Below are 23,541 nucleotides of genomic sequence, written 5' to 3' on the forward strand. Positions count from 1 at the left end.
TCCACATTGCTCTGTCCCCACTACTGAAAAAAGTTGATAAAGACCTTCCTCACCATCTAGCTACCGACCCATAGCGAACATTCCCCTCCTGACCAAAATGTTAGAGTCTATCATATCTGCTCAACTTTCATCATATTTAGAGAGATTTTCCATTCTATTACCTTGCCAATATGATTTCAGACTTAACTACAGTACCAAATCTCTATTGGTCTCATTAATCTCAAAGGTTCAGCAACTACACTCTTCTAATAAGTTTGCTATTCTATTACAATTTGACCTATCTGCGGCCTTTGACGTCGTTCACCACAACATTCTGATCTACCAACTTTCAGAGATAGGTATTGATTCTACTGTCTTAGACTGGTTCTCAAAATTCCTACGATCTCGCTCATACACTGTTAATATGAATGGCACCAGGTCATCACCCTAGAAGCCGTTATGCAGAGTCACACAGGGATCACCTCTGTCCCCTATTCTTTTCAATATCTATATGTCCACCTTGAAGCTTTTTCATCTCTCCCCCTTTGAAACACTATAAACATATGCAGATGACATCTTCGTCCTTCTCAAGATAGATTTGAGTCTTACTAACCTCACCAAGAATATTATAGAATGCATAACGAAACTTCAATCTTGGGCTCTTACTGTACAAATGAAGCTAAATGAGTCCAAAACAAAACTACTTTGGCTTGGCCCAAAGTTAGACCAGCTACCTCCGTTCATTCCAGTGTCTTCTGGATCTTCACAGCAGATTGAATTCTCAAGCCAAGTTTTGCGCGTCATTATAGACTCAAACACTTTCATTTACTGATCATCTTAACTCTCTAGTTAAAAAATGCTTTTTTAGCCTCCATATGTTGAAAGTGAGATCCTGTTTCCACCAACAACATTTTACTGTCCTTGTTCAATCAATCATTCTTTCGAGGCTGGACTACTGCAACTCGGTCTATTTAAGTCTGACTAAGAAAAGTCTTCAAAGACTTCAGCAGATCCAGAATACTGCAGCTAGGCTGATCTTTTGACCATGTTTCGCTGCTCTTGCTACAACTCCACTGGCTCCCAGTAATTTCCAGGGTCTACTTTAAATGTGTCTGCCTAACGTTTAAGATCCTACATGGCATTCTTCCCCCTTTAATTCCTCTAACTTAGAATGCTGAGAGACCTGACATCACCAGATCTATCCAAAAGCTCAAATTATCTTTCTCCTCACTAAAAAGCATTACCTACATTGGAAAACTAGAGAAATCTCTTCGAAAATACAGAGTTGGGAATAATTTTCCTGCCCAGCTGCTCAACCTGTGCTCTTTCCAAACATAAGAACATAAGCCGTGCCTCTCTGGGTCAGACCTGAGGTCCATCATGCCCAGCAGTCCGCTCATGCGGCAGACCATCAGGTCCAGGACCTGTATACTAGCCCTCTATCTATATCCTTCTATCCCCTTTTCCTTCAGAAAATTGTCCAATCCCTTCTTGAACTCCAATACTGTCTGCTCACGCGGCGGCCCATCAGGTCCTAGCCCTGTATACTAGCCCTCTATCTATACCCTTTCTATCTCCTTTTCCTTCAGAAAATTGTCCAATCTCTTCTTGAACTCCAGTACCATACCCTGTCCTATCACTCCCTCTGGAAGCACGTTCCAGGTGTCCATCACCCGTTGGGTGAAGAAGAACTTCCTAGCATTGGTTCTGAATCTATCTCCTTTAAATTTTTCGGAATGCCCTCTCGTTCTTGTAGTTGTCGAAAGTTTGAAGAATCTGTCCCTCTCCACTTTCTCTATTCCCTTCGTGATATTATAAGTCTCTATCATATCCCCTCTAAGTCTCCGCTTCTCCAGCGATAAAAGCCCCAGTCTCTCTAATCTTTCAGCGTATGAAAGGTTTTCCATACCTTTTATCAAATGCGTCGCTCTTTTCTGAACCCTCTCGAGTATCGCCATATCCTTCTTTAGGTACAGTGACCAATATTGGATGCAGTACTCCAGATGCGGGCGCACCATCGCCCGATACAACGGCAGGATAACTTCTTTCGTTTTGCTTGTAATACCCTTCTTGATTATTCCTAGCATTCTTTTTGCTTTCTTAGCAGCCGCTGCGCATTATGCCGATGGCTTCATTGTCATGTCCACTATTACCCCCAAGTCCCTTTCTTGGGAACTCTCACTCAATAACAGCCCTCCCATTGTGTAGCTGTATCTCGGGTTTCTGTTTCCTACATGTAAGACTTTACATTTCTCTACATTGAAGTTCATCTGCCATCTCGTCACCCACTCCCCTAGTTTGTTTAGGTCTCTTTGAAAATCTTCGCAGTCCTCTTTAGTCCTAGCCCCATTGAATAGCTTGGTGTCATCTGCAAATTTTATTACTTCACTCTTCGTCCCCGTTTCTAGATCATTTATAAATACATTGAATAGCAATGGTCCAAGCACCGACCCCTGCGGAACACCACTCATGACCTTCCTCCAGTCCAAGTAGTGGCCCTTCACTCCTACCCTCTGCTTTCTGCCTTCCAACCAATTCCTGATCCATCTGTGTATGTCTCCTTCCACCCCATGGTTCTTTAGTTTCCAAAGTAGGCGTTCATGGGGTACCTTGTCAAAGGCTTTTTAGAAGTCTAAGTATACAATGTCTATGGGGTCCCCTTTGTCCTTCCGTTTGTTAATTCCTTTGAAGAAGTGCAATAAGTTCGTCAGGCACGATCTTCCCTTGCAGAAGCCATGTAGGCTGGTTATCATAAGTTTATGCCTCTCTAGATGCTCCTCGATGCTATCTTTTATCAGCGCTTCCGCCATTTTCCCCAGAACCGAGGTCAGACTTACCGGTCTGTAGTTCCCCGGGTCACCTCTCGATCCTTTTTTAAAGATGGGCGTAACATTGGCTATCTTCCAATCCTCCTGGATCACACCTGTTTTCAGGGATAGATTACAAACCTGCTGTAGTAGTTCCGCTATTTCCTCCTTTAGTTCTTTCAGTACTCTAGGGTGGATTCCGTCCAGGCCCGACGATGTCGGATTTTAATTTTTCTATCTGCCTGTGTACATCCTCAAGGCTTACTTCCATGGATGTTAATTTCTCTGCTTGGTCTTCTTTGAAGATTTGTTCAGGTTCCGGTATGTTGGATGTATCTTCTTTTGTAAATACTGACGAAAATAACATGTTTAGTCTTTCCGCCACTTCTTTCTCCTCCTTCACCACTCTCTTCCTATCTCCATCATCCAGCGGTCCCACTTCCTCCCTAGCCGGCTGCTTCCATTTAATCTATCTGAAGAACGATTTGAAATTTCGTGCTTCCCTGGCTAGCCTCTCTTCATATTCTCTTTTTGCTTTTCTAACCACGAGGTGACATTCTTTTTGATACTTGCTGTGTTCATTCCAGTTCTCCTCGGTTTTGCCCTTTTTCCATTTCTTGAATTAATTCTTCTTATCCCCTATCGCTTTCTTCACTTCTTTAGTTATCCATGCTGGGTCTTTTGTTTTGCTCTTTTTGCACCCTTTTCTGAATCTGGGGATATACCAATTTTGCGCCTCGCTTACCATGTCCTTGAATAAAGACCAGGCTTGCTCTATACCTGAAAACATGGCTATTTTCAAAAATGAAAAATTTTGGCTTCCCCCTACCACCAGCTCCCACTTTACTTCCCTTTTAATTTTTGTAAACCGTGTCGAGCTCCATATTTATAGAGAAGTGGTATTTAAGCTTAAGGTTTATTTTAGTTTAGTTTGGCAATAGAAAGGGAGAATTGATGGACATGAGTGTGTGAGTGAGAGATGGTGCATATGGGAAAAGGAAAATTGGGCATAGAGTGAGAGGAGTGAGGTAGAGATGCATGGGGAATAGAAGAATGAGAGGGAGAAATGCTGGATATGGTAGTGGGGAGGACAGATTGAAGGGGATGCAAGGGGAAGGAATGTGGCATTCTGCTGGAGAGGGGTGATAGAAGGAGAAATAGGCATGGGGCTAGTGGGCAGGGGTGAAAAATGCTGCACATGATTCGGGGGATGAGAGAGGAAGAAATGTTGCCAATAGGGGTGGAGGAGAGAGGAAGAAAAGCTTGGCAGGGTACTTGGTTGGTATTTATTAGGCTTAGGAGGTACTTGGCTTGAAAAGGTTGAGAAACACTGATCTAGACGACTGGTTGATTAGAGCTCCCTTGTTGGCTGAGGGACATTGCACAGTGGAGCAGGTGCTTCAGATGCAAGAGGACTTGGGCTGGATTGTCATCCTCACAAAGAGTCATCTGCAGCCCACACAGCCATTGGCGATCTTGGGAGTCCTCTTCGATACAGTTAAGGGCTGTGCCTAACTGTCCAAGACTCGCAGACAGAAACTGCCCAGATTTCTGTACTTTTGGAGCGGCCGGCTCCTTTGACGTGGGATTATTTTCAAGTTCTAGGCTCCATGGTTGCCACACTGAATGTGATTTCTTGGGGAAGGGCCCACATGCGTCCTCTTCAACATGCATTACTTTCTCGCCATACCGGGATGCCTTGCAGATTTGTCTGCCGTGGCTTTTAGAGGCTTGGGCAAGCATGGACTGGTGAATTCACCCACAATCCCTCTGCAAGGGCGTACTGCAACTCATTGTCTCGTGGATTATGATGATGGTAGGTGCCAGCCTTTGGGGCTGGGGTGCTCATTGCAATCGTTGTCCTGTTCAGGGATTGGACACCCTCACAGAGAAAGTGGTTCATCTGCCCGGTGGAACTCAGGGCTATATGTTTGGCTCAGATGAGTTTGCAGAAGACTCCAGAGGATCGAGTGGTCAAGGTCTTCTCCGACTATGCGGTGGCAGTAGCCTATGTCAATCGCCAGGGAGGGACCAAGAGCACTCCTCTTGCTCAGGAAGCCCGCATTTTTTTACTTGGGTGGAACGTCTTCTACTGGCGCTGACTGCAGCGCATGTGGTGAGAGTGGACAATGTGCAAGCAGACCTCCTCAGCAGGCGAGTGGATCCGATATCCACAGGCATTTCAGATGATTGTGGAGCGCTTAGGGAGTCCCTGTGCCATTCTAATGGCCACTTCATAATATGGGAAGGTGCTTTACTTCTTCCGTCGAAGTTTCAAGCCCAGAAGTTGATGGCTCGATGTGCTGGGGTAGTTCTGGCAGCAGGAGTTTTCTCCTGTTCGTTTTTACTCCTGGGCCGTTGGTCGAAAGTGTCCTTCAGAGGATTTTGGTTTTTCTTAGCCCCATTATGCAGGTGGCTTCAGCTAGTTTGTGCAGGTGTGAGCGCTTTTTCAGACCCTTTCTCATAGGGTCCAATTACCATACCAGTTCCAGGGCTTTTGCTCTTCCTGCATGGCTCTTGAGCACACAACTTTTGGGCATAAGAGATGTTCTGCCTTTACTAAAACTCTTCTAAAGTCTTAAGAAGTTGTCCAGGGGGTCGGCGTATGCTACGGTGTGGAAGGTCTTCCAATATTGGTGCGTCTAAGACCAGGTGGATCTATATTCAGCTCCAATCTCGCTGATGCTTGCCTTTATTCCCGTGGAAAAGATACTGGCCTTCCGGTGCCTTCCGGTAGCCGGGCTCTCTTTCTTAGATCCTGAGAAAGTTGGTCCTCTTTGGCGGCTCATCCTGATGTTGCTCAATTCTTGCAGGTGGTTCATCATGTCAGATGGCTGGTTCTCCATCCCATCCCTGCCTCGGACCTGGTGCTGTCCATCTTTATCTATGCTCCCTTTAGCATTCTCTCAGATGCTTCTCTGTTGGATTTGATGCTCTAGGGCCTCTAGGCCATTGTTTCGGCTTTTCATGTTGCTCGGGCAGTGTGTTTGCTTGCCTTTCTGCCGAGATGTTCTTCAACTCAGGACCGCCTGTTGTACCTTCTATATGTATGCAGGGTTCTCCTGCATGGATGGGAGGTCACTCATGAGTTTTGCTTCCCTGATCATCTTTTTGTGCTGACTCATTCAATTAATAATAATAATTTATTTGTATGCCGCCATACCGGGGAGGTTCTAAGTGGCTCACAACACAAGAAATAATACATACAATTCTGTAATAATATTCTGGTAAAATACAGCAAGGAAACTATACATGCATTTCAATAATGCAGCAGAATAAAAAGATAAAAATGCAAGTGATAAAATAACATAAATTAAGTTAAGAGAGAAGTATTAAGATATCAGCTTATTAAATGAGTCTTTAGCAATTTCCTAAAATCTAAATAAGAAGAAGCTTCTAACATCATTTTACCGATCCATGTATTCAATTTGGCAGCCTGAAAAGAAAAGGTTCTATCAAGGAACTTCTTGTAATGACAGGATTTTACAGAAGGATATGTAAATAGCTGCGCTGTCCGTGTGTTTTTATTAGAATGACTCCAAGAAAAATGAGAAAGTAGGAAACCTGGGGACAGACCAAAAGCTACTTGGTAACAGATGCATGAAAACTTGAACAGCACTCTAGACTCCACCGTCAACCAGTACAGTTTCAGGCAGAAAGGAGTGATATGCTCCCATTTTTTTTAGAATTCGTATATGAGGCTTAAATATGAAAATACTTATAGAAGAAAATGTTACTACAGCTCCGTTTGGGATAAGGTGTAGTCTAAACCTCCCCTAAGTATCTTCTATATCAAAAGTGCTTGTAAGTAAATTCTACAGGCCCTCGGAGGTGCCACCAGAAGCTCAATATACTTTCATGGCAACTGGCTTTATGCCCCTTATCGTCATCGGGTCACTGGTCTTTTCTAGTATAAGATGTATTTTGCTCATAAATTTTTTGTGTTTTCAATAAATAATTTCAATAATTATAAATAAAGTGCTTAACTTAGCTTGGGTGGTTTAGCCAAGAGGGCCAGAGTACGCCAACATGTTTCACCCTGTTCAGGTTTCCTCAGGGCACAATCCCTACGACAAGAAGCTGACTTTAATACTTAATATTATATAAAATCGCATGACATCAAACTACATTGACAAAAGTCAATTGCTTACCTCAAAACTAGGTTACTCTTCACGACGTGGCCACCCGGAATGTAATCTAAGATGGCCGCGGCGTGTACTGTAGCTCATTAAATATTCTACAGCCCAGCTGAGACGGACGTCATCGGGCCAACCCGGAAGCGCGGAAATAACCACAGTCCCGGTAAAGCATCGCATTGGAAAAACTTAATGTAAACTGTAAACACTTCTGTAAATTTTGAAAAGTTAAATCAAATATGAATGCATGGGGATACAGTGAGACCTCACCAGAGGGATTGCCATTCAAGTTCCAAATTCAGCCCGTGAGGTACTACTGTATTAAGTTGGTACAAGAAAGTTTAACTTCGCTTCCAAATTGCCCTCGGCTTCCTGGCTATCGATGGTGTCTATAATACGCCACCTGATTTGATCGATGGTATGATTCTTGGCCCGCCAGTATGGCACTAAGGGTGCTGTTAAAGTCCCTGTATATATCCGGGACTTATGTTCATTTAACCTGAGATGGGCCGGCCGTTTAGCCTCACTGTCGCCCAAAACAGATGATCCAGAAATCCCAAGTGGCGGCTTTTGACCTCCATGCCAATAACCATCCTAGATAACCTTACAGTAAGTAGGAGACAGCAACAGGCGGGATGATGTGCTGTGAGATGCTTCCACAGGCTTCTAGATGCTAGTCATCGAAGAGTAAGAATATTCATCCTGCTTCATAAACTGAATCTAGTGATTGACTGAAGTTCTCTGTCATGAAGATAGTTGATGTGTCCTAAAGAGGAAATAGTATGAATCTTTGAAATCATTTTGACAACTCTCTCTTAGGACGGCGTGTTCCTCCGTGCCGAATTCCATTTTCGAACATGGAGGCAGGGAACACACCAGCAACTCCCCCCTCCCGCCCTCACTCACCAACCGCTGCCGCACTTCTACTCCTCTTCAAAGCAGCCTGCTGAGGTTCGCCGGCCAGCTGTAGCAAACCTTGCAGACCATTCTCCACCTCAGTAGCACGTTCCCTCTGATGCGATCCCTGCTTTGAAGAGGAGCAACGGCAGCGGTTCGTGCTGGTGGGCCAGAAGACACCAGGAAGCCGGGATGGAGGGAGGGTAAGAATAAGCATGCATAACAGGGGGAGAGGGAAAGGGGGCTACTTGGGGGAGGGGTGTGCTGGGGGGCAGACAGCAATCATGCTTTGTTCTGGGAGGGGGGAATAGAAGGGGGCCACGGAGAGACAGGCAGGCATGGCGCAACAGAAAAATGCAGGCAGGGGGCTGGGGAGACAGAAAGGCAGAAAGAATGACAGACAGACAGCGTCCAAGGAGAGACATCTACCGTAGCACCCGTTAATGTAACGGGCTTATTAAACACTAGTAGACTAATAATGCATTTGGGGCTGTATAATGGAAGTGTGAGAGACACCAATATGCTTTTCATTCCTGTGAAAAGGTATTTGATTTTACAGTTTCTCATTTATCAGTTTTGCTTTTTCTAGGGTATCCTCCTCAAACGAAGTGGCAAATCTCTGAATAAGGAATGGAAGAAGAAATACGTGACACTGTGTGATAATGGAGTTCTGACTTATCACCCCAGCTTACATGTAAGTCTCATTTTGCTGTTTGGCATCCTGTACATCCTAATATCGCTTGACCTCTTCTCAATATGTACCTATTTTTCACTGCCAAACTTTTCTACCAGGGTAAATCATCTCTGCTGCACAATTCTCTTGCAAGTGCAGAATTCTGCATAAGAACTGAGAAGTAGCAGCTGCTTGCATGCTTGCCTCCTTGTCCTTTAGGACACTGATGCAGAGCTTTCCTTCTCCTGCTTCGTTCTGCTGATTGCCATAAGAGGAGACTGGCTGCATATTAGGCCACACTTTCATCATCGTCCATTCAAGACTATTCCTGCAGGTCTTCTACAATCCCACTCTGTTCCTGGACAAATGGGTAGTCAATCTCATCTCGTGATATCTCTTGTAGGAAGCTTCATTAACATATTTTTGACCTTCCCCTCTTACCTCAGGACTGCTCTCTGACTTTCACTTCTCTTCCTACAAGCGAGACAATAGGAGCTATTCTTTTTTGCTTGTGATTATTTTTTTCTGTAACTTCAATATTTGCACGGATTTGTGTTTTCATGCTGCAGAGGTTCCCTGCGGGGACAGCTCTGGCTGAAGGAGATCGTAGACTTTACTGGTGTTGGCTGCTTTGCAGTGCTCCCACCTGGACAGCCTGCATTCACAGGGATCGTTCCCTTGGGGGTGTTGCTCACCCCAGGTTCATCCGCTAGAGTGCAGAGTGCGTGGCTCCATGGCACTGTATCCAGGATTGAGGCCGACTGTGTTCCTCCACCCGTTTGCATGTGCGACGTTTCCAGGTGAGATGGTGGTATCCGACCGGAGTGTTGGGCCTGAGAGGCAGAAAATGTTAGTCCAGGTTCCAAAGACTTGTTGAGGCAGAGGATCTCCCTGTAAGCTGTTTCAGCTTTCATCTTGCATCTCCCAGCACACAGCATGGCACAGTGACAGTCTGTGAGATCAAATTTTTTTTTTGGGGGGGAGGGTCTTCAAATTGGGATTTTACATTGTTTGGAAGTTAGTCCCAGGACTCCCCTCCCCAAATACTAAAATTGCCATGTTTTAGGGATAGTTGTAGTTTTCCCTGGGCAGTTTTATTAGTAAAATTGCTCCCAGGGTAGCCATCTTGGATTTTCCAGATGTTTATGTTTTTTAAAATTTGATACCTTGCCGAAGCTTACAACAGTTCTCAGTGGCTAATAATTAAAATGAAATGCATGGAAAAAAGAAAAGAATTCCATAAAATACAGGAAAGACCTATTCAATCACACAAAAAAGAAAGAAAGAAAATAACAAAACAAACAAACAAACAAAAAAAAAGGTGTCCATGTGACCATCATTATACAAAGGAAGTCTCTTGTTAATATATATGGTCTTTCTAAGGAATATCAGAACCGAAGGCTAAATGAAAAACTTTTTTCTGCCTCTACAAACTTGTTTTTGCAAGAAAACACATCAGATGGACTCAGCAAGATACAGTCAAACCTCGGTTTGCGAGTGACCCGGTTTGCGAGTGTTTTGCAAGACGAGCAAAACACTCAGCATTCTTTTGACTCGCAAACCGAGTGTTGACTCGATTTGCGAGCACCCCCCCCTGAAAACCGGCATCGCTCCCCCCCGCTCGCAAAGGCCCCCTCGCTTCAACCGGCACCCCCCCCCCCTGTGTGAACCGGCCCCCCCGCCCAAACAACTTAAACTTACACCCTCCCCCCCTCCCCTGTCTAGCGCAGGCACAGATGGTGTGCCTAGAAGATCTTCTGGCTTCCGGCTTCTGCCTTCCTGCCTTGAGCATGCATCTGCGCATGCTCAAGGGCTTCTAATTCTCCCTCTCGCCGAGATTCTCAGCGAGAGAAAGAATTAGAAGTCCTTGAGCATGCGCAGATGCATGCTCAAGGCAGGCAGGCAGAAGCCAGAAGCCGGAAGATCTTCTAGGCACACGATCTGTGCCTGCGCTAGATGGGGGGAGGGAAGTTTAAGTTGTTCGGGCGGGGGGGGGGGGCAGTTTGCGTGGGGGGGGGTGCCAGTTGGAGCAAGGGGGCCTTTGCGAGCGGGGGGGGGGGGGAAACGTTGCCGGTTATCGGGGGTGGGAATGTATCAAAGCGAGTTTCCATTATTTTCTGTGGGGAAACTCGCTTTGATAAATGAGCATTTTGGGTTACGAGCATGCTCCTGGAATGGATTATGCTCATAATCCAAGGTACCACTGTACTTTGGATTCATGCCTCATTTGTGGCGGATGGCTGACATGCGAGCATCCGTGTTCCACATGCCGCACAGCGCATGAGGGGAGTGAAGTGGTGTAGGTTTTAACCCCCTCTGCTCCTTTGGGGGTTCTACCGCTCATTCCATCCGATGCCAGTCGAAAAACACAAAAATGGGCCTGGGAGCAGCACAAGTGCGTCCCAAGCGAAATACAGCCTTGATTCCACATCTAAAGCCTGCAAATTCTCCAAGAGTTCCAAGAAGTACTCACAGGAGGCAGCTGTCCCTCAGGATCAGGGTTTCTCCCCAGAGTTTATTAATATGCTCTTTCAGGCTTATCTAGCCAAGAAATTTGCCCACATCCGCCTAAAATGGCGTGTCTTTTAGTGTTGGGGATTCCTCCTTCCCAGGTCACGGGTCTCCAGCAGAGGCAGAGGGGCAATCCTCCGATGGATGATTCAGATGATCCAGATGATGTGACCATGCCTTTGACTGGCATCTCCACACTGGGGGATTTAGCTGCAGTCACAGATCTTCAGGATCCAGATCTGGGAGTTGCTCCTGATCTTGGGGAGACTATTTAAACATAAGAACATAAGAATTGCCACTGCTGGGTCATACCAGTGGTCCATCGTGCTCAGCAGTCCGCTTATGCAACGGCCCTTAGATCAAAGACCAGTGCTCTAAATGAGTCCAGCCTTGCATGCGTACATTCCAATTTAGCAGAAACTTGTCCAACTTTGGAGGGTGTTTTCTCCTATAACAGACTCCTGAAGAGCGTTCCAGTTTTCTACCACTCTTTGGGTGAAGATAAACTTCCTTACTTTCCCCTTTTAATTTTAGAGAGTGCCCTCTCGTTCTCCCTACCTTGGAGAGGGTGAACAACCTGTCCTTATCTGCTAAGTCTATTCCCTTCAGTATTTTGAATGTTTCGATCATGTCCCCTTTCAGTCTCCTCTGTTCAAGGGAGAAGAGGCCCAGTTTCACTAATCTTTCACTGTACGGCAACTCCTCCATCCCCTTAACCATTTTAGTCGCTCTTCTCTGGACCCTTTTGAGTAGTACCATGTCCTTCTTCATGTTCTGCATTGATAGGATTATTTCAGAATCCCTTCAGGAGCTAAAATTGGAGGCTAGCCATTCTTCTACAGTGCACTGCTCTCTCATGAGTAACATGAAGCCACAGTCTTCCTCCTTTTGTCTCCCAAGATCCTGGAAAAATCAGTGTTAAACCAAATGCACTCCATATATGATTTTTGAATTAATTATTCAGTGGTCGGGTACAGCGGCGTTAAGCTTTAGAAAGGGATATGGTGGCTTGATAAAACCCCTTTGGGTGAAACATGTTGGTGGTATAAATCCCTGAAAGTTTGACCACAAGTTTTAAGCTAAGTATTTAAACTATTTATACACTAAGGTGGAAAAAAGTATTTATAAGTTTAATAGCAAAGTATAGAAGATCTGATGAGGAAATAGTACATAAAGGCTGACACAATGAATTTGTCTGAGTGCTAGGTGGTACTTCTGAGGATCTATAAACGTTGTACTATTTACTGTGAAGAGAATTAGGAGGGATAAGAGAATATACACCCTTCCAATCTGAAGTATCGACAAACAAGGAGCACTATTCGGCTTCCAATCAGGATTCAGGAAATTCCACAGTACTGAAACCATCCTCCTTGACATTAACGACTACTGGAAACTCACGGACAAGGGTAATAATGTCCTTCTGGTGCAGCTGGATCTCAGTGCGGTGGTTTGACACTATTGACAATCCTCTCCTCATTGAATGGCTCTCTGAAATTGGAATCCAAGACACCGCACTAAGATGGTTCGCCTCCTTCCTGAATAACAGATCCCAATGTGTTCAGCTCAATGATGCACTATCAAAACTGAAACTGATCGAATACGGTGTTTCGTAGGGGGTTCTGCTATCCCCCTTATTATTCAATCTCTACGTTAGACCTGTCCTAGACATAGCCCACAAATATCAAATACAAATCCACTCCTTCACAGATGACATACAACTGTATCTACCACTAGGAGAAACCTGCGCCGCCCAGATCATAAAACTCCTAAACTGTCTCTCGGATATCAGAAACTGGATGTCTTTCAACAAATTACAACTAAACACCTCCAAGATGGAACTCCTTTGGATCCACAAAGAATGCTATGATCGTCCCTGTCCCTTGCTGTGTTGGAACTCATCTACCATAACTGTGAAACACCAAGCGTGCAGCCTAGGAATACTCCTTGATGGCAACCTGTCACTTTCCAACCATATTTCTCAGGTCATATCTTCCTCATTTTACTACCTGTGACAACACCGAAAAATAAGAAACTACTTTTCAGAGTCTGACTTCACCCATCTACTCTATGCCTTGGTACGCTCCCACATGGATTACTGCAATGCACTATTCAACGTCTAACGGTGAAGAAAGTACGACATTTTCAGCATGTTCAAAATGCAGTGATCAGACTTCTAAAAGACCTTCATGCCGTGACTCTGTCTCCCAGGCTTTATCGTTGGCTCATGGGCTGCCTGTACCCAAACACTGTGTCTTCAAGGGCCTGATACTGGTGTTCAGATCCTTGCATGACATGGCATCAAGCTACGTGATGGCCAAGCTTCCTCCGTACATGCTGAGGATGAAATATGTCTCAAAATGCTCCCTGGATGTGCCCTACAACTGGAAACCGCCAAACGATGTTTTTACTCCCACTTCATACCAAGCCACTGGAATCCACTGCCCCCATAGATCAGATCCCTTGAAGGACTCCTCAACTTTAGGAAAGCAATAAAATCATACCTCTTCACCTAACTCCCCTGCACATGACCAGTGGATTGCGAAGAAGTGTATATTGGTACTAGGTCCCGGTATGTGCCACTTTAGGATAAAAATTTGAATTGCAGATTCTTCTACGGTAGCTATGGAAATTTAACCTGTAAATTGCACATTATGTATATTGGTATTGATCCCTAATGTGTGTCCAGTTACAATAATATCTTGTATTTAAAATAACTTGCACTGAAGGAAAACTATGGCAAATTGCAACCTATAAACTGTATATTATGTAATTGTCATTAGACCCGCTTATATGTATCAAGTTAGGATAATAGAGCAAATAATAACCTGTTAACTGTTTATTGTGTGTATTTGACCTGTAACTTGTTCTTAGCTCTTTGGGGACAATGGGATAGAAAACAAAATCAATAAGTTTCCTGATCATCCAGACATTGCAAAAATGCTCATGGAGCACTGGGAGGCACTGGAGGTCCATGTCTAAGCTTTATCTGATGGCGGAAGCCTTTAATCAGCATTTTGTTTCTGCAAAGGTAGATTCTTTGGTGATGCAGGTCACTAAGTATACTTCTCTCCGCAGTGAGGGCAGTGTAGTGTTGAAGGACACACAAGACCACAGGCTTGATTTTGTGCTGAAAAGGCTTTTTGATTCCACAGCCGAAGCTTGGGAGAGTGTGACGCAGTGTTTAAAGCTAAAGCCTAAGTATCCTGGTGACCCTGGGCAAGTCACTTAATCCCCCATTGCCTCAGGTAAATTAGATAAATTGTGAACCTGCTGGGACAGACAGAGAAAAATGCTTGAGTTCCTGAATAAATTCATGTAAACCGTTCTGCACTCTCCTGGGAGAACGGTGTAGAAAAATGAATAAATAATTGTTGCTAGATCCTGTCGCTCTAAGCTTCGCCAAGATCCTGACACTATAATGCTTCAGGATCTTTCCTTTATGGTTTCTGGCATGGTCTATGTGGCATATGGCTTGTATGACTTGTTCAGAGTGGTGAGCAAGCTGTCAGGGTACTCTGTCTCTGCACGCTGGATATTATGGATCCAGCAGTGGTCCAGTGATTCATCGTCTATTGCGACCCTTAGTAAGCTGCCCTTTAAGGGGCAATTACTGTTTGGTAAGGGTCTGGACAACCTTATGGCTAGTGTGCAGGACTGAAACCTAAATCCTTGCCAGACAGCATGCCCCGGTCCTCTAGGGGGACAGTGTCGCTCTAATTTTCATGTTTCCAGATGATATCATCAATACTCTGGAGATCCCTTGGGTCAGAGATCTTATCAGATCTCTAAACCAAGGTTTGGTAGCGCTAGGCATCCAAAATCTTCAGGAATCTGCCCTACTTCCACCCCAAAGAAGCAGTTTTGACGCCAGACCCTCAATCAACCTTCTGCAGTTTGGAGAGAGGCTCTTGGTTTTCCTGGTATAGTGGATGGACATTACCACAGATCATTGAGTGCTGAACATTCTGTGAGACAGGTACAAACTCGAGTATTATTGGCCTCTTCCTGAATTTTTCCTGGATTCTCCAGGGGGATGCCCAGACAAATTGTTGGATGCTAAGGTCTGAGCCACTGTCCAGAGATTGCTGGACATAGCAGCCATAGAGTCTGTCCCAGAGTCCAAATCAATATACTGTACTTCATCCTGCCAAAGAGAGGCTCTGAAGACTGGAGACCAATCCTGGATCTCAAAGCGGTCAATGCGTCCCTCAAAGATCCCCATTTCAGAATGAAAATGGTGCAGTCTGTGATCGCCTTGGTAGCACCAGAGGAATTTCTTGCATCTCTGGTTTTGACAAAGGCCTATATTCATATCCCCTTTTTCCAGAGCACAGAAGTTACACACTTTACCAAGGAGATAGTGGTGGTGGCAGCCCACCTACAGAAACTTAAAATCCAAGTCCATACGTACCTTATCAGAGCCCAGTCGGAAACCGAGGGGCACCTAGCGGTGTGACAGGTTGTCCAATTGCTTCAGAGTCTAGGCTGGGTGGTCAACTTTTGGAAGAGTCACCTTTTTCCGATGCCAAACATGGAATACCCGTGGGCCCGTTTCGTCATGGGGATGAGCAAAGTGTTTCTTCCCGAGTCATTCCAGGAGAAGCTTCGGCAGTTGATATATGCTTTCTGGACTCTTAGGCACCCGACAGCCTGGCAGTACCTGCAAGTTCTGTGGCCCATGGTCACGATGATCAATGTAGTTCCTTGAGCGATGGTGCAATTGCGCCCGCTGCAAGATGCACTTATCTTCCCTTGGGATCCACTGCATGTGTGGTTCCCTTGGATGACGGAGGCTTGGCACAGTCTAACCTGGTGGTTGAACCCTCTCTCTGTCCAGAGGAGTTCCCCTCCAGATTTCTGTCTGGTTGATCTTGATGACAGTCTTTACAGTTGGGGTTCGCTTTGTTTGGACAGGCTGGTACAGGGCTGTTGGTCCCCTTATGAGAGAAAGTGGTTGATCAGTTGTCTGGAGCTTTGAGCAATCTGGCTGGTGCTCCTGCACGAGAGTGCGCTCCAGAGTTTTCTCGGACAGTTAATTGGCAAGGGGTCACCAGAAGCATGCCTCTGTGGCAGGAGGCACAAATGCTTTTTCACAGGGCGGAAAGGCATCTTCTGGCTCTTTCAGTGACGCACATAGCAGGTGCAGACAAACATGTAAGTGGATTATCTCAGCCGTCAAGTTCTAGATCCTGGGGAATGGTCCCAGTCCCTGAGAGCCTTCTAATGTATTGTAGAGAGACTGGGACATCTGATGTTTGACCTGATGATGTCGACAGTCAACAATGCAACGGCTCGTTTCTTCAGCCACCGTTATGAACCCGGAAGTGAAGATTTGGACACCATGGTCAGCCATGGCCCCAAGATGTACTTCTGTCTTCTTTCTGTGGCCCATGATTGGCTGCTTTCTGTAGAGAATCAAGATGCACTGGGGTCAGGTGATTCTCTTGGTGCTCGATTGGCCGAGGTTCCTTTTGGCATGCCTACCTGATTTGGTTGCACCTGGGGCAGGGGCTCAAACTTCCTTGCCACTCTCACCTCCTCACACAGGGTCCCATTGCCCTGCAGGATCTAGACTGCTTTGGTCTTACAGCCTTGCTCTTGAGCTACTCAACAGGAATGATAGCTACCATCTTACGCAATCATCTTCTGCAACCTGTCTTAATAGCTCATGATTGTTATGCAGTTTTATGATATGAGCAGATTAGACTTGCTTCTCAGGAAGTATCCCTGTGTTCTACGCAGGCTTTCTGTGTTCTATGCAGGCTTGACTGTCTGCTTTTCTATCAACTGGAAGTCATAGGGGAGGGTCAAAAATATGTAAATGAAGCTTCCTACAAAAGATTTTGCAAGATGGGATTGATTACGCACTTGTTGAGGAATGAAGATTTGCAAAGGTAAGAACCTAATCTTTCATTTTCCGTCATCCAGTGTTCAATTGCACTGATACACCTATTCAATTGCTCAACCAATTGCTGGCCCAAAATAAAAAAGAAAAATAAATTGCACATCAGCATAGATAGTGGACATTTAATTGTTCAAACAACTTCTGATCCTTCACTTCCAGTTACCACCCTTTTTCAAATAGGATGCAAACCGTTGAAAACCCTTTCCTTTTACACATGAAGCTCTCGTTTTCCACCACAGCAATCCCAAGTCACATCTAGTGAAACTCTTGATTATCATCTATCCCTGATCAGCTATTGAGATGGCTCAAGGCAAATTATTCTACATTCAAGTATTAGTAGGTATTTTCATGTCCCTGGAAGGCTTCTAATTTTAAAGTTTTATATGTGAAGTAATGGAAATTTAAGTGCAACATCAGTGAGATTAGAGCCCTGGCTTCTGCTTCTCTTATCATATTTGGTAACTCGTCAGCAAACTGAAGGCTAGTGACAGCCTCCCAAAAACATTGCTAGGTAAATGATTTTGTGGTTGTTCCTGTTCACAGGAATTGATGGACTGAGAGCTAAGTGTTAAAGGACCTGCACAGTTTTCCAGAATACTGCAAATACTGTCCTATATGTTGCATTGTTTTTTTGTATATTTTAATTGTTTTGGTACATCATTTCCTGGTGTGTATAACTGGTAGATGACGTTTAATGTGAGCAAGTGCAAAGTGATGCCTTTGGGAAAGAGGAACCCAAACTCTAGCTATATGATGCTGGGTTCTGTGTTAGGAGTCACTACCTAGGAAAAAGATCTAGGTGTCAATGTTGAGGATACGTTGAAACCGATGATGTAGAAGCTAAGTGGTTAACACTGAAATCAACCATACATGAAGCAACTAGCCGCTTCATAAAATCAGTAAATAAACGGCAAAGAAACAATAAACCCCAATGGTTCACCGCGGAGATCTCGCACCTCATTAAGGAGAAGAAAAAAGCGTTTCTCTCCTACAAGCGCACGGAGAAAAGAGAGGCAAAAGTAGAATATAGGACCAGGTCTACAGCGGTCAAAATGGCAGTTAGGGAGGCAAAACTTCGAGTGGAAGAAATTCTGGCAAAAAACATTAAAAAGGGGGACAAATCCTTCTTCAGGTATATTAGTGACAGAAAAAGGAACACAGGCGGGATAGTACGCCTTAGAAGACCGGACAGAAGTTACGTGGAAGCAGATTCCGATAAAGCCGAACTACTGAATGAATACTTCTGCTCAGTCTTCACCTGTGAGGCACCGGGACACGGTCCGCAGTTGAAGGCAACACAAAGCACAGAAGACCCGTTTCAGAATTTTGAGTTCACACCAGGTGAAGTTTACAGTGAACTGGCAAGACTCAAGGTGAACAAAGCCATGGGACCAGACAATTTGCACCCAAGAGTGCTCAGAGAATTGAGCAATGTCCTGGTGAAACCGTTGGCTGAGCTATTCAATCTCTCCCTAAGTAAGGGGAAAGTTCCCCTGGACTGGAAATTAGCTAATGTCGTTCCTCTGCATAAAAAGGGTTGCAGGGCAGAGGCTGCGAATTATAGACCGGTGAGTCTCACATCAATAGTGTGCAAACTCATGGAAACACTAATTAAAAGCAAATTGGACACGATCATAGAAACATAGAAATAGACGGCAGATAAGGGCCCACGGCCCATCTAGTCTGCCCACCTTAATGTCCCTCCCCTACCTTTGCCCTGTGAATAGATCCCATGTGCCGATCCCATTTGGCCTTAAAATCAGGCACGCTGCTGGCCTCAATCACCTGTAGTGGAAGACTATTCCAGCGATCAACCACTCTTTCAGTGAAAAAGAATTTCCTGGTGTCACCTCGTAGTTTCCCGCCCCTGATTTTCAACGGATGCCCTCTTGTTGTCGTGGGACCTTTGAAAAAGAAGATATCTTCCTCCGCCTCGATGCGGCCCGTAAGATACTTAGAAACATAGAAACATAGAAAGATGACGGCAGATAAGGGCCATATAGCCCATCAAGTCTGCCCACACTATTTACCCACCCCCTTAAGTCTTCTGACCCCTTAAGTATAATTGTAATTATACTGTCACTCTACTGACCCGCTCATTCAAGTCCTAGTGACCCTATCCCTTGGCATGACCCCGTAGGGATCCCACATGGGTATCCCACTTGTTCTTGAAGTCTGGGATGCTGCGTGCCTCGATCATCTGCACTGGAAGCTTGTTCCAATGCTCGATCACTCTCTCCGTGAAGAAGTACTTCCTTGCATCTCCACGAAACTTCCCTCCCCTGAGTTTGAGCGGATGTCCTCTTGTGGTCGAGGGTCCCCTGAGAAGGAAGATATCCTCTTCCACCTCGACCCGTCCCGTGATGTACTTAAATGTCTCAATCATGTCCCCCCTCTCTCTGCGCTCCTCGAGCGAGTATAGTTGCAATTTGTCAAGCCGTTTTTCGTATGATAGATCCTTGAGTCCCGAGACCATCCGGGTGGCCATTCTTTGCACCGACTCCAGTCTCAGCACATCCTTGCGATAATGCGGCCTCCAGAATTGCACACAGTACTCCAGTACTCCGAGAATCTCGGAGAGAGCGTGAACTTGAAGGCCTTGAGCATGCGCAGATGCTCAAGGCCCAGCAAAGAAGAAGACACAGATTTTCCAGCACCGGCATGTCCTGTGCGTTGGTGCCGGTGCTGGTGCCGGCGGCCAGATGGGGGTAAGCAGCGTATTTGGGTGGGTGCTGAGGGATTTCAGATTGCGGCGGTGGATGTGACGCGAGCGGGGGGATGCCGGATTGCTGGGGGGAGGGTGCCGGATCGCGGGGGATGCCGCTCGCAAATCAAGGCAAGCTCAGTTTCCGAGGCGCCAATTATGCGAATGTTTTGCTCGTCTTGCAAAACACTCGTAAACCGGTGCACTCGTAAACCGAGTTACCATTGTATTGGGAATTACCAGGAAAGGAATGGAAAGCAAAGATGAAAATGTTATAATGCCCTCGAATACTGTGTGCAGTTTTGGTCACTGTATCAAAAAAATATATAGCAAAATTAGAAAAGGTACAGAGAAGGGCGAAAAAAATGATAAAAGGGATGGGACGACTTCTCTCTGAGAGGCTAAAGTGGCTAGGTCTCTTCAGCTTTGAGAAGAGACAGCTCAGGGGTGATTTGATGGAGATCACTAAAATACTGAGTGAAGTGGAAAGGATAGATGTGAATCGCTCTTTCCAAAAATACTAGGACTAGGGAACATGCGATGAAACTACTAAGTAGTAGATTAAAATAAACCAGAGAAAATATTTCTTCACACAATGTGTAATTAAACTCTGGAATTAGTTGTTAGCGAATGTGGTGAAATCAGTTAGCTTAGCGGCGTTTAAAAAGGGTTTGGATAATTTCCTAAAAGAGAAATCCAGAGGCCATTATTGAGATGGTTAGGAAAAATCCACTGCTTATTTCTAGGATAAGCAGCATAAAGTCTGTTTTACTACTTGGGACCTGAGTTGACTACTGTTGGAAACAGGATACTGGGCTTGATGGACCTTTGCTCGGTCCCAATTTGGCAGTTCATAGAAACATAGAAGATGACGGCAGATAAGGGCCATAGCCCATCAGGTCTGCCCACTCTACTGACCCACCCCCAAGTCTACTATCCTAGGGATCCCACTCCTGGTGACAGGTTCCCTGGCTTAACCCATGGGCATCCCATTTGCTCTTAAATTCTTGCACGCTGTTTGCCTCGATCACCTACACCTGGAGCTCGTTGCAGGTGATCGAAATCAGTTAGCTTACCAGGGTTTAAAAAAGGTTGGATAATTTCCTAAAAGAGAAGTCCAGAGGCCATTATTGAGATGGTTTGGGGAGAATCCACTACTTATTCCTAGGATAAGCATCATAGAATCTGTTTTGCTACTTGGGACCTGGGTTGGCCACTGTTAGAATCAGACTACTGGGCTTGATGGACCTTTGCTGTGTCCCAGTTTGGAAAGTGTTATGTTCTTATGTTGTATTCTTTGTAGTCTGGAAGTTTTCTTTAAGTAGTTTTTATTATAAGGTGAGAAATATTCTCCTGATGAGTTGTGATTATTAGTTGATTTGAGTTGATATACTGCCTTTCAGACACAATAATGGTGAGTATGAAAAACGAGAAAGGAGAGCTTTAACTGTGTGCCAGGCCCCAGGAGATTACCCAAGACTGGAATATTTTCTGCTACTGTTTGTGTATGAAGATCGTTTCATGCATAAACGTGAGCCTTTTATTTTGAATATTATTCCTGAATATAATCAGTTGGTTAAAACAAAAGTAGTGACAATATTATAAAAAACCTTTGGTAAATATCTAATTGAGAAAGAGGTTAAGGCAAGTCAAACTTGGTAGGAAATATGAGTGCTCTGATAGTTTACTGCCATTTTAATAGGTGTATGTATATAATGCACATTTACATCCTATGAATGTTCTCTAAGGGCTCCTTTTACGAAGGTATGCTAGCCGATAAACTACCGCCTGCTTAAAATGCCGCACATGCTAGCCGCTAGCGCACCTTTGTAAAAGGAGCCCTAAGAGTGCGGGTGCTGGATTTTGCACAAGCCTGAATCTATGTATGTAGAGTTGCCTCTATTCGAGCCATCCAAGGCATTCACACAATCACCTTCTGTTAATTCTATCTGCAACATCAATTAAATTGTTTGTAGAAACTAATTGAATGTGGCTTAATCACACATCTTAATAGCTTTACACGCTCTGAACTCACTGTTAATTCCAGTCATAAAGTGAAATGAGAGAGCTGGCTGGGTAATTAGTGAGGAGGCTGCAGGAAGAATTAGTGTTTTATGGGCTGCAATAAAGGAAGGAGGCTGCTGACCACTTTCAGACTGCAGAGGGAGGCTTTTGCCTAGGATGGACAGGGCCTTCGGCAGTGTTAAACTTTCAAAGGTCTCTGGGGCTTTCCTGTTCTTTCTCAAGCGTAAACTTTCCCTCTCACACACAAGATACTTTTATAGTAATTATTTCTCCGAGGACAAACAGGATCTGGGGAGATCATCTGATGTTCCCCTTCATGGGAACAACAAACCACGCACATGCCTTTGTGGCTGCTTCTTTCATATGACACCTTGTCAGTTGCCATTTTTCTGCAGAGATAACGACCTCAGCTTTCACATGCTGCTAATTTGAGGTGTTTTTCTGCCATATTTTGAGGTTTTCATTGAGTAAGTTCTGTCACTGTTTTAGTTAAATTTGTCTATCTTAGATAGCAGTGTGGAATCCATATGGATTGAAATTCCTTGTGTGAAGGAAAGGAATATAAAGGTTGGGTTATACTACCGTCCCCCAAGACAAAATGAGCAGACAGATGAAAAAATGTTTTCAGAGATTAGAAAAGCTGGAGAATTGGGCAACACTATAATAATGGGTGATTTCAATTACCAAATTAATAGGGAAGAGTATGCAAAATCAGCAAGTAATAAAACTCATATTATATAAACAAATATATCTACAATTCCACTCAGTACTGCCAAATAATAACTCACAGATAGAGGAAATACACCACACACTAAATTCAAAGCAGAAGCAGAGGGAAGGAGCACAAGAGAACCAGCAAAGAAAAAGAAAGCGTTGAAAAAGCTTCAGTTCAGCTTCATGGGCTCAAAAAACTCCACTTTCTCTCGTATGGGCTCTGTTTTTCTGAATCAAAATGTTCACTGAATCGAGTATCAGTGGTAGCCACTCCCCACTTGGAGAGTGAAACATCCAAAAGTCTTGGAAAATGCAGGGAAAGTTCAAAAATCACTAACAGGCACAGATTCAACTCAGCGCATGAGATGGCAAAAAACAGATCCTTAGCTGCCGGTTATCTCATGCCTCTTGTGCCACGATACCCCAAACAGCAGAACTTGAAATGGTGTCTTCACTACAGGACCCGACAGGGAACTTCCTTGTTTCACCGAGGCTGCTTCAGGAGTCTTGCAAAAGCCACATTCAAAGATATCACTGAAGGAGCCTCGGCAATTTAGTTCCAAGGCGCACCATCTGGACACAGATTAAGAAGAGGATGAACACTATAAAAATGCTAGAACAAGCTTGGTCCCTTTTTAAGGATACGGTCACCGAGGCACAAAATCTTTATATAACGCGTATTAACAAGGGATCAAAAAAGAACAAAGAACCGGCGTGGCTCACTGTAGAGGTAAAGGTAGCGATCAGAGACAAGAAAACTTCGTTTAAGGAATGGAAAAGGTCAAAAACAAATGAAAACTGAAATAAGCACAAACTACATCAAGGCAGGTGCCGTAAGGCGGTAAAAGGGGCCAAAAGAGACTACGAGGAGAAAATAGCCAAGGAGGCGAAAAACTTCAAGCCATTCTTTCGATATATTAAGGGGAAACGACCTGCAAAGGAAACAGTGGGACCGCTGGATGACCAAGGAATAAAGGGAGCGCTAAAGGAAGACGAAGCAATCACCAACAAACTGAACACATTTTTTACGTCTATATTTACCGAAGAGGATATACACAGCATACCGGAACCCATCAGGCTATATGCTGGAAGCAAAAAAGGGAAACTGACAAGGTTAAAGGTCAGTCTAGAAGAGGTATGCAAGCAGACTGATAGGCTTAAGAGCGATAAATCCCCAGGACCGGATGGTA

At 44.7% G+C, this 23,541-nt stretch overlaps 1 protein-coding gene across 2 annotated transcripts in view; it reads left to right on the forward strand.

The window, feature by feature from the left end:
* Positions 1-23,541, forward strand: part of AGAP3 (ArfGAP with GTPase domain, ankyrin repeat and PH domain 3) — a 597,692-nt gene that overhangs the window by 312,248 nt on the left and 261,903 nt on the right. For both annotated transcript variants that reach the window (XM_033932747.1, XM_033932746.1), the window contains exon 10: positions 8,409-8,513. In XM_033932747.1, the coding sequence (XP_033788638.1) occupies positions 8,409-8,513 (105 nt within the window). The remainder of the gene's footprint in view (positions 1-8,408; positions 8,514-23,541) is intronic.

Source organism: Geotrypetes seraphini, chromosome 2, assembly GCF_902459505.1.
Source record: "Geotrypetes seraphini chromosome 2, aGeoSer1.1, whole genome shotgun sequence".
Taxonomy (NCBI): domain Eukaryota; kingdom Metazoa; phylum Chordata; class Amphibia; order Gymnophiona; family Dermophiidae; genus Geotrypetes; species Geotrypetes seraphini.